The sequence below is a fragment of the Cetorhinus maximus genome, chromosome 2, assembly GCF_964194155.1.
Source record: "Cetorhinus maximus chromosome 2, sCetMax3.hap1.1, whole genome shotgun sequence".
NCBI classification, from domain to species: Eukaryota; Metazoa; Chordata; class Chondrichthyes; order Lamniformes; family Cetorhinidae; genus Cetorhinus; species Cetorhinus maximus.
The window spans coordinates 116,120,188-116,132,262 of NC_135880.1; the positions used below are offsets into that span (position 1 = coordinate 116,120,188).

The 12,075-nt window shown below is 43.4% G+C and overlaps 1 protein-coding gene across 1 annotated transcript in view; it reads right to left on the reverse strand.

Moving 5' to 3' along the window:
- The window catches only part of LOC144696976 (methylglutaconyl-CoA hydratase, mitochondrial-like), a 93,125-nt gene that overhangs the window by 44,050 nt on the left and 37,000 nt on the right, over nucleotides 1-12,075 (reverse strand). Inside the window, exons 2-3 of the mRNA XM_078568711.1 lie at nucleotides 10,726-10,793; nucleotides 9,142-9,229 (exon numbers count right to left, since the gene is read on the reverse strand). Of these exons, the coding sequence (XP_078424837.1) occupies nucleotides 9,142-9,229; nucleotides 10,726-10,793 (156 nt within the window). The remainder of the gene's footprint in view (nucleotides 1-9,141; nucleotides 9,230-10,725; nucleotides 10,794-12,075) is intronic.

Here is a 12,075-nt window from a genome sequence, read left to right on the forward strand (position 1 = left end):
GAGGCCCCACTGCCACCAACCTCTTTCTCATTCCTCCTTCCAACAACCTCCCAAACACCCCCACTCCCTCCCCTTTACAACTCCCTCCCCCAATCTCCCTCCGCCACCCCACAACAAACCCATTCCCACTCCCCAAACCCCAACCCCCACCCCTCCACCCCACCCCAGCAGCAGTGCAGCCATGAGTGAAATTGACATGATGGACTGGCTTCCAAAAATCAGAAGTTTCGCCCTCACCATACGCACCCCCTCACACGCACATGCATGCCCCCTTACACACACACACGCATGCCCCCTCACACACACAACCCCAGCCCTCCATACACACACGTGCGTACTCCCTCTCACACACACATATGTGCGCGCACGCTCTCACACACACGCGCACACTCTCTCCCTCTTGCACGCACTCTCTCTCTCTTTCTCGCACACGCACTCTCGCTCTCACGTGCACTCTCTCTCCAGTGCACTCTCTCTCCCTCACGCATTCACTCCCCTCTCTCTTGTACGCACTCTCTCTCGCGCGGGCTCCCTCTCTCTCTCTCTCGCGCGCGCTCACCCTCACGCGCGCGCTCACCCTCACGCGCGCGCTCACCCTCACGCGGGTTCGCTCTCTCACGCGGGTTCGCTCTCTCACGCGGGTTCGCTCTCTCACGCGCACGCACTCTCTCACGCGCACGCACTCTCTCACGCGCACGCACTCTCTCGCGCACGCACTCTCTCGCGCGCACGCACTCTCTCGCGCGCACGCACTCTCTCGCGCGCACGCACTCTCTCGCGCGCACGCACTCTCTCGCGCGCACGCACTCTCTCGCGCGCACGCACTCTCTCGCGCGCACGCACTCTCTCGCGCGCACGCACTCTCTCGCGCGCACGCACTCTCTCGCGCGCACGCACTCTCTCAGGCGCACGCACTCTCTCACGCGCACACACTCTCTCACGCGCACACACTCTCTCACGCGCACACACTCTCATGCACACACTCTCATGCACACACTCACTCTCTCTCTCACGTGCACACCCTCTCGCGCACTCTCTCTCGCGCACGCTTTCTCTCGTGCGCACTTTCTCTCTCTCTCTCACGCGTGTACTCTCTCTCACGCACTCTCTCTCTCACGCGCATTCACTCCTCTCTCTCTCTCAGGCGCACTCTGTCTCAGGCGCTCTCTCTCTCAGGCGCATTCTCTCTCTCTCAGGCGCTCTCTCTCTCACGCGCTCTCTCTCTCTCTCTCACGCGCTCTCACTCTCTCTCTCACGCGCTCTCACTCTCTCTCTCACGCGCTCTCACTCTCTCTCTCACGCGCTCTCTCTCTCACGCGCTCTCTCTCTCTCACATGCGCTCTCTCCCTCTCTCAAGCGCACTCTCCCTCTCTCACGCGCACTCTCCCTCTCTCACTTGCACTCTCCCTCTCTCACTTGCACTCTCCCTCTCTCACTTGCACTCTCCCTCTCTCACTTGCACTCTCCCTCTCTCACTTGCACTCTCCCTCTCTCACTTGCACTCTCCCTCTCTCACTTGCACTCTCCCTCTCTCACTTGCACTCTCCCTCTCTCACTTGCACTCTCCCTCGCGCTCTCCCTCTCTCACTCGCGCTCTCCCTCTCTCACTCGCGCTCTCCCTCTCTCACTCGCGCTCTCCCTCTCTCACTCGCGCTCTCCCTCTCTCACTCGCGCTCTCCCTCTCTCACTCGCGCTCTCCCTCTCTCACTCGCGCTCTCCCTCTCTCACTCGCGCTCTCCCTCTCTCACTCGCGCTCTCCCTCTCTCACTTGCGCTCTCCCTCTCTCACTTGCGCTCTCCCTCTCTCACTTGCGCTCTCCCTCTCTCACTTGCGCTCTCCCTCTCTCACTTGCGCTCTCCCTCTCTCACGTGCGCTCTCCCTCTCTCACGTGCTCTCTCCCTCTCCTTCACACACCCACGTGCGCTTTCCCTCTCTCAAACTCCCACACGGACTCTTTGTTCCCCCACTCCCTGTCGCACTCCTTCTCCCATACCCTCCCTCAGTTACACAGGCACACACGGCAGTTAGCCTTTTCCCTTCCACCCCCCACCACACCCATTCCCGACCCAGGGCTCCACCGCGTCTCACTCTCAGGCTTTGCACCTAGCCTCTCCTTGGGAGTCCTGGTTCCGGCAGCACTACATTTCTGACCTGTGGTCATGTTAATTTTCAAGTTTTAAAATCCGGTCACATTGGCAAAATATTTGGGAAGCATTGCATTAAACTAAGGGGATACGTCGGCTTACAAAGCAAAAGGATGTGGCAGCATTTCAGGGCAGCTATTTAGGTAATGATACCCAGAGTGTGACAGGAAGGGACAGAGTGTAATATCGTAAAAAAAAAGCAGCAAATAGGGTGAAAGGGGGAAAAAATGGTAAAAAGGCAAAATGAATGGTTCTTTACTTAAATGCACGCAGTATTCGGAACAAAATAAATGAATTAACGGCACAAATAGAGGTTAATTGGTATGATCTTAAAGCCATTACTAAGACATGCTTTCAAGGAGATCAAAGCTGGGAACTAAATATTCAGGGGTATGTGGCTTTTCGAAAGGACAGGCAGGAAGGAAAGGGTGGTGGGGTAGCTTTGTTAGTGCGAGATAGGATAAGTACAATAGGAAGAAATGATCTTTGATCAGAAGATGTAGAATCCAAATGGTTGGAGGCAGGAAATAAAAGTGGAAGAAGACACTGGTGGGAGTAGGCTATAGGCCTCTTAACAGTAGCTATATGTAGGACAGAGAATAAATCAGGAGATAATGAGGGCATGTAAAAAAGGCAGTACATTAATCATGGGTGACTTTAATCTTCATGTAGATTGGGAAAATCAAATTGGCAGAGGTAGACACAAGCAAGAATTCATAGAGTGGATTTGGGAGTTTCCTAGAACAATATGTTGTGGATCCAACCAGAGATCAGGCTATTTTGGATCTGGTAACGTGAAATGAGGCAGGTTTAATAAATGGTCTCAGAGTAAAAGGTCCCCTAGGAAACAGTGATCATAACATGGTAGAATTTGGCATTCAGTTTGAGAGTGAGAAACTTGGATCGGAAACAGCTGTGCTAAACTTAAATAAGGGTAATTACAAAGACATGAGGGCAGAGTTGGCTGGAGTGGACTGGGAAAGGAATTTAGCAGAAAAAATGGTTGATGAACAATGGCAGATGTTTAAGAAAATATTTCATGACTCACAACAAAGATAAGTCCCGGTAAGAAAGAAGGATTCTAGGAAAGGGATACACCAACCAAGTTTATCCAAGGAAGTTAAGGATAGTATCAAATTGAAAGAAAAAACATGCAACGTGGCAAAGATTAGCGGTGAGCCAGAGGATTGGGAAAGTTTTAAAAGCCAACAAAAGGTGACCAAAAAAAATAAATAAGAAGAAAATAAACTTTGAGGGTAAGCTAGCAAGTAATATAAAAACGGACAGTAAGAGCTTCTTTAAATATATATAAAGGAAGAGAGAGGCCAAAGTGAACATTGGCCCCTTAGAGATTGAGGCTGGGGAAATAATAATGAGGGACCAGGAAATGGCAGAGGAGTTGAATAACTAGAATAGTTGAATAGCTTTCATGATAGAAGATACTAATAGCATTCCAAAAACATTAAATAATCAAGAGGCAAAAGTTTTGGTGGGGGAGGGGGGGGGGGGGAGGTGGGTGGAGAAATTAAGAAAATATTTCATGACTCACAACAAAGATAAGTCCCGGTGAGAAAGAAGGATTCTAGGAAAGGGATACACCAACCAAGTTTAACCAAGGAAGTTAAGGATAGTATCAAATTGAAAGAAAAAACATGCAAATAGGGTGAAAGGGGGAAAAACTTATCGCTATCGAAAAACTACTAGGGAAACTACTGGGGCTAAAGGCTGATAAGTCCCCTGGGCTTGATGGTTGCATCTTAGGATATTAAAGGAAGTGGCTACAGAGATAGTGGATTACTGGTAGTAATCTTCCAAGAACCCTTAGATTCTGGAAAAGTCCCAGAGGATTGGAAAACTGCCAATGTGATACCCTTATTCAAAAAGGGAGGGAGACAAAAAACAGGTAATTATAGGCCAGTTAGCTTAACAACCGTCATTGGGGAAATGTTAGAGTCTATTATAAAGAATGCAATAGTACAGCATTTAGAAATGCATAATCTAATCAAGCAGAGTCAGCATGGCTTCATGAAGGGGAAATAGTGCCTGACAAATTTATTAGAATTCTTTGAGGAGGTAACAAGCAGGATAGATAAAAGGGAACCAGCAGGTGTAATATATTTGGATTTCCAAAAGGCATTCGATAAGGTGCCGCACACTAAGGCTACTTAATAAGGTAAGAGCCCATAATGTTGGGGGTAGTATATTAGTATGGACAGAGGATTGGTTAACTAATAGAAGCAGAGTTGGGATAAGGGGTGCATTTTCAGGGTGGCAACCTGTAGTTAGTGGAGTGCCACATGGATCAGTGCTGGGGCCACAATAATTCAATATATATTAATGACTTGGATGAGGGAAGTGAATGTACTATTGCCAAGTTTGCAGATGACAGAAAAATAGGTGGGAAGGCAAGCGTTGAGGATGACACAAAGAGTCTACAGGGGGATATAGACAGGCAAAGTGAGTGGGCAAAAACTTGGCAGATGGAATATAATGTGGGAAATGTGAGGTTATGCACTTTGGCAGGAAGAATAGAAGAGCTGAATATTATTTAAATGGAGAAAGACTGCAGAAAGCTGCAGCAGAGGGATTTAGGAGTCCTCGTGCATGAATACCAAAAAGCTAACATGCAAGTTCAACTGGTAATAGGGAAGGCAAATGGAATGTTCGCCTTTATTTCAAAGGGAATGGAGTATAAAAATAGACGAGTCTTGCTAAAACTATACACCTGGAATACTGTGAACAGTTTTGGTCCCCTTATCTAAGGAAAGATATACTGACATTGGAGGCAGTCCAGATAAGGTTCACTAGATTGATCCCAGATATGGAGGGATTTTATTATGAGGGGAGGTTGAGTAGGTTGCGCCTGTATTCATTGGAGTTTAGAAGAATGAGAGGTGACCTTATTGAAACATGAGATTCTTAGGGGGCTTGACAGGTTAGATGCTGAAAGGTTGTTTCCCCTTGTGGGAGAGTGTAGGGCCAGAGGGCATAATCTCAGAATAAGGGGGCGCAAGTTTAAGACAGAGATGAAGAGAAATTTCTTCTCTGAATCTGTGGAATTCTTTACTACAGAGGGCTGTAGAGGCTGGGTCGTTAAGTATATTCAAGGCTGAGATAGACAGATTTTTAATCAGTAAGGGAATCAAGGGTTATGGAGAAAAAGCAGGAAAGTGGAGTTGAGGATTATCACCCTCAATGGCGGAGCAAACTTGATGCACCGAATGGCCTACTTCTGCTCCTGCGTCTTATGGTTCTATATGGTTGCTTAGTTTGATATTAAAAGTTCTATTGCACTTTTCCAAGAGCAGGGAATTTCTACAGTGACCTAACATTTATCCCTCAACCAACAATGCCAAAACAGATTAATTGGTCATTTATTTGAGTGCTGTTTGTGGAATCTTGCTGTACGGCTGGTCCTTTTATCTAGAGTGACAAAATTCTTAAAAAAAAGCTCTGAAGCACTTTGAGGCACCGAGGACATGAAAGGGGCTCTGTAAATACAAGCTCTTTCTTTTATTTAGTCTGTTATTCTCTTGACAATCTTTCGTGTGTCACCTCAATATATTACCAGTGAGCACACCAAAAGCTATGGGGACTATCTTGTTAGTGGTTCTGTTTCCAGATACATGGGCTACAAGCTCCACAGTTATCTAGAGAGGTGCAATGTCTTCCCATGGAGAAAGTCAACTAACATCAGGTGGCATAGAAACTCAATTACACATTGGTGCATGATTGTATTAGACTGATAGAAGTAAGTAAAGGGAAGGTATAAGATGCAATATAATTTAGAACTGCATTTCAGGAAACATAATACATTAAGTCAAAGGGTGAGTCCCAACATCCTGAATTTAATTATTTTACCCAGTGCCCAGAGCTCTTTGCAACACAATACACCCTTCAGACTGAAAGTCTACCAGTTATCGGAAGACGAGGAAGTACACAACTAAATTGTTCATGCAGTATTTCAACCAGGAACATACATTAATTCCCAGGCACTTAAGGAAAATCATAATGCCAAAGTCCCAATGTTACTAAGATCCCTAATTCTGTCAGCTTTTTTGTTTTCAGCAAAAAAACGTCAAAAGGAAACGCTAACAATGTGGCAGCTTAACAGTTTAAACAACAGCATTGTTTCAAAATTACGAACATAGATGGTGACAGATCCAGTCTACTCCAATCATGAGAAGCTTTTCTTTACATACTACAGCATATATTCTCTTGTTATCTGATTTTACTTCTCTGTTGTAGCAATTGCCTTTTTAAAATTTGTTTTCCTTACCTCCAGCACAGTAACAATTATTAAACAAGCTGCTGTACACACAAGCAGGACCCAAAATTCACAATGTTTATTACTGCCAGTGTTAGCAGTATAACTAAGAAAACCAATAATAATGTAGTTCTATCATTAGTTATCCATTATGCAGGACACCTGCAAAACAACAAATTCTTAAATCTTTATCAGTTATCACAAGATAACAAGATAATAATGGTCACATCTCAGTACCACATTCTCATGATACTGTCGACATGTGCACACTTTTCAACAGAACTTACTGAACAGTAATCTGCTGAAAGTTCACTTTTTTTTCTCCCCTTCATAGATGGCGGTCAAATGCAGTTCCTCCAACAGAGATCTATAAGTAAACAATCTAAATCCATTTCTGTCACCTCCAGCATGATGCCATTATCAAAAACAGTATCCTCTCCCTTCCCATTTCTGCATTCCGTAAGAACCCTTCTCTCCCTGATCAACTCCTCAGCCGCCCCCAATATCCCTCCCCTTCTGATGGCACCTAAACATGCAAGCAGGAGATTCAACCTTTTACCTCCTCCCTTCTCACCATCCAAGGCACCAAACACTCCTTCTAGATGAAACAGCAATATGCGTATACTTCCTTCAATTTAGTATACAGTATTAGCTGCTCACGATGCAGTCTCCTCTACACAGGGAAGATCAAAGGCAGATTGGATGATTGCTTTGCAGAACACCTCTGTCCAGTCTGCAATTATGACTCTGAGGTTCCAGACACCTGCCATTTTAATCCTCCACTTTACTCCCACCATGACCTCTCTGTCTTTAGCCTCCTGCAGCGTTCCAATGAAGCTTAATGTAAGTCCGAGGCACAGCACCTAATTTTTTGATCAGGTACCTTACAACCTTCTGGACTCCACAGCGAATTCAACAATTTCAGACCATAGCCTCTGCCCCATTTTGCTTCCTTTATCTTTGCTGGTTTTGTTTTTCTCTCTTTTTACTTCTGGACACCAGCTGCTCACGATTCTGCCATTCACATTTCCTGTGGACATATTTTTTGTTTCGCTACTTGTCCCATAACCACTCCCTTTGGGCCTTTCACCACCAACCTTTTTCTCATTCAACCTCTCCTGCCTTCCACCCTATCACAGACCTTCTCTTCATTCAGGCAGCCACATTTTAGAAGCCTTTTTAAATAACACCATCAAGAGTGGAGGTGTGAACCATGGATTGGAGGCAGGGGGAGTATAAAAGATTAATAAAAATTAATAATAATAAATATTTACAGTTCATCATGATATGCGATAAACTGAGTTATATCTATGTTTTGTCACAATTATCAGGTTTATAAGATTGTTATTTTTGGGTCTGCGTCTTTAATTTAAGATAAAATGAAGAGGGTCATATGACCTGTTCTGAAGTCTGCCTGAATAGGCCTGGGTGGCTTAATTGTTTGAGATCAAAGGAAGGCTTAGATTATTTTACTGGGAAGAAGATGCAAGGTATTTTCACTTGAAGACAATGGCAGCAGCCTGTGTGTTAATAGTGGAGACTGAGAGTCTCCAAAGCCCCAGAAAATGTGTTGAGAATGTTGGGGTGTAAACAGTTGTGCTTCAAACTGTCCATTTAGTTCCAGTTGGACTCTCAAGGACAGCTAATTAACACTTGTACCTAGATACAAGGCCCATGCAATGGAATGTGTTTATTTCACACATTGAAATAGACAGGCTGTTCCTTCAGGAAAGCTCAGTGACTTTCAAAATATAATATAAACTACCCATGGACAAAAATATAGTTCTCAGATATAGTTCTCAGAGGAATTTTAGCCCACCCAGTACAAAGAAAAATTAGAGGGAACGCTAGTGACAGAGGATGGTGGGGCCGGGGGAGGGAGAGTGGGGGGTGAGGGTGAGGGGCACATTACACAGATCTCAAGGACTGGGTCAAAGTCTCTAGGAGTGAAGGCGGGCCTTTTAACCTGGTCACCTTGTCATTGGCTCAACTCTGTCTTTGTCTCAGACCAAGTTCCAGGCCATCCTGCCCTCCAGGATATGAAAATTCTACCTGCCAGCACTAGTGGAATAGAGGCAGGATTGCAACATTGGGGAAATTCCTGACTCCCAATTCTAGCTTCCATGATTCTGCCCTTTGTCTAACATGCTTAGAACAACTTCTACAAATCAAGTTTTGCCAAGTTACTATGTGTATGTCCTTAAAACTTGTTTAGAATTTTTGAATTTTACTAGCATTTTGATTTTGCTCTCATTGATGAAATTTCCAAGAATCAGATGGAAGAAGGCTTTGCTTTGAGTTGTTTAACAGTTGGCAAAACTCTTTGATAAAGGAGTCACTGAATAATCAGAGTTTTTCTGCATACTTTTCTGAGAATCTGAGAGATTTTCTACACCTTAAAATCACAAGAATAAAGTGCCACCAACAGCAGAATTGATTCTGAAAGTGTTATCACAAACATTCATATTTTTAAAATTATACTTTAAGATTAAAGTAAATATTCCAAGGTAGAAATAACATTTATGCTGTCTTATTTGTGGATTGTACACATAGCAAATGGCACTTTTGAGTGTTGCTGAATAAAACCACATGGCTATTTTAGCTAAACAATTAGGTTTTTTTTCCCTTTCCAAAACTAAATCTGAATTACTTTTGGGTCAGAACAAAGATTAGTTCTAATCTGGAAACAATTTGTTCAAGCATATATGAAAGTCAATGCTAATCACAAACCTGCACAAAATATTCCTGGTACCTCACTGCGCAGTATAACTGTTCGAACATTTTTATCACATTTCATTTTTTCTATGGCTTCCGTCATCTAAACAAAAGAAAATATTAAAATACAAGTTGAAAAATTCCTCATAACAATATCAAAAGAATAGATTTTATTAGCATAGAAATAGGTCAATCAGCCCAACTTTTCTCTTCAGGCATTTATGCTACACACAAACATCCTCCCACTCTATCTGCAAATCCTGCCATTCCTTTCACCCTCATGTGCTTATCTCATATCCCCTTAAAAACATCTATGCTATTTGCCTCAACTCTATATAGCAGCAAGTTCCACATTCTAACCAATTTCTGAGTAAAAAGGTTTTTTCTGAATTTATTAGGTGACTACCTTATAATTATGGCCTCTAGTTTTGGATATGTCCTCAAGTGGAAACATTTCCCTATGTCTAGCCTAACAAAGCACTTCATAATTTCAAAGACCTATATTACATCACCTCTCAGCCTTATTTTTTCCTAGATAAAAGAGCGCCAGGATGTTCACTCTTTCCTGATGGTTATAACCTCTCAGTTCTAGAATCATCCTTGTAAGTCCTATTTGCTAGTAACTCTATATCCTTTTTGTAGCATTTAAAATGATTTCTCTGCTTTTCAATTTTATTCCTCTAGAAATACCAGTGCTTTGTTTGGACTTATGATGGCCTTGTTAACTCGCATTGCTACTTTTAATGATTTCTGCATGTGTTCCCTAGATCCCTAGCTCTTCTACCCCATTTAGACTTTTATTTCCCAAGGAGTATGGTGCCTCCTTATTCCTCCTACCAAAATGCCCCATCTCACTTAGCTATACCAAAATTTTAATTTGTCATTTACAAGCCCGTTTTGCAAGTTTATTCATGTCACTTTGGATTTTGTCACCGTCTTCCTCAGTATTACCTATAAACCCCTAATCTGGTGTCATCGGAAATTTTTTTAATTGTTCTTCTGATCCCCAAGTCCACATTGTAAATGGTGAACAGCAGCAGTCACAGCATAGGTTCGTGGAATACCATTTCCCGTCTTCCACCAGTCTCAGTAGTGACATTTAAGCCCAACTCTCAGCTTTCTGTTTTGCAGCCACCTTGCTATCCATTCCACTATTTGTCCCCTGACTCCACAGGCTCTCATTTTAGTCAAGAGTCTACTATGCAGTACCGTATCAAAGACCTTTTGAAAATCCAAATATATTACATCTACTCCAGTGCCCTCACTGACTCTCTCTGTCACTTCTTCACAGAATTCTATCAAGTTGGTTATGCATGACTTCCCCTTTGAAATCCATGTGAACTATTCTTCATTATATTTTCAACTTCCAGCTGTCTTTCTATTACATGTTTGAGTAAAGATTTCATTATCTTCCCTGCCACCAGCTTTGAGCTAACTGGTCTATAGTTCCCTGGACTTGCTTTCCCTTTTTAAATATAGAAATAACATTAGATCTCCTCTAGTCCTATAGTTTTCTAATTAATTTATATAAATATATAATCGTGCCTATACTATATAATCAACTATAAATTACAGACTTATACGCATACTCGTGCTTACCATTTCCACAAGGTTTTTGCTGATTGCATTTTTGGACAGTGGTCTATTTATTCCTAATACAACAATTCCTGTTAAAATAAACAGAGTTGAAAATTCTGTCAAAAGATTTCTAATTAGAGTTGTAGAAGTTCAAAAAAATATATAAAATAGAATAAATCCTAAGGATATTTAAAGGAACGGTGGGGCGATTACAGACAAACAATGAAACCTTCTTGTCAAGCGACCTGAGGTACTGAATGAGTACGTTGCATCTGTTTTCACTAAAGATGAGGATGAAGTTAATGTCACAATAGACGAGGGAAGCGTAGAGATATCAGATTTTTAAAAATTCATTCACAGGATGTGGACTTCGCGGCTGGACCAGCATTTATTGCCCATCCCTAATTGCCCTTGAGAAGGTGGTGGTGAGCTGCCTTCTTGAACCGCTGCAGTCCATGTGGTGTAGGTACACCCACAGTGCTGTTAGGAAGGGAGTTCCAGGATTTTGACCCAGCAACAGTGAAGGAACGCCAATATATTTCCAAGTCAGGATGGTGAGTGACTTGGAGGGGAACTTGCAGGTGGTGGTGTTCCTATCAGAAGGAGCCTTGTCCTTCTAGATAGTAATGGTCATGGGTTTGGAAGGTGCTGTCAAAGAAGCCTTGGTGAATTTCTGCAGTGCATCTTGTAGATGGTACACACTGTGCGTCAGTGGTGGAGGGAGTGAATGTTTGTGAAAAGGGTACCAATCAAGTGGGCTGCTTTGTCGTAGACGGTGTCAAGCTTCTTCGGTGTTGTGGGAGCTGCACATCCGGGCAAGTGGGGAATATTCCATCACACTCCTGACTTCTGCCTTGTAGATGGTGAACAGGCTTTGGGGAGTCAGGAGGTGAGTTACTCATAGCAGGATTCCTAGCCTCTGTCCTGCTCTTGTAACCACAATATTTATATGGCCACCCCATTTCTTCCCCCTCCCTTTTGTTTTTTTTCAATAATTTATATAGATTTTTCTTTTCCCACCTATTTCCATTATATTAAAATCTACAACTAATACCTTGTCAGTCTTTCCACCTCACCCCCACTAGAGCTGTATCTTGAATGTCCTGCCATCCATTCTTAATTAGCACATTTTCTTAGCTAATATCACCACCTTCAACACCTCTTTGATCCTTTTGTCTGTGACATCTTTTGATTATCTGCTCCTATCACTGCTTGCTGGTCCCTACAAACCCCCCCGCACCGCCTCAACTTCTCTCTCTCTCCTCCCCCACCTTAAACCAGCTTATATTTCACCCCTCTCCTTACTATGCTCAGTTCTGTTGAAGGGTCGTGAGGACTCGAAACGTCAACTCTTTTCTTCTCCACCGATGC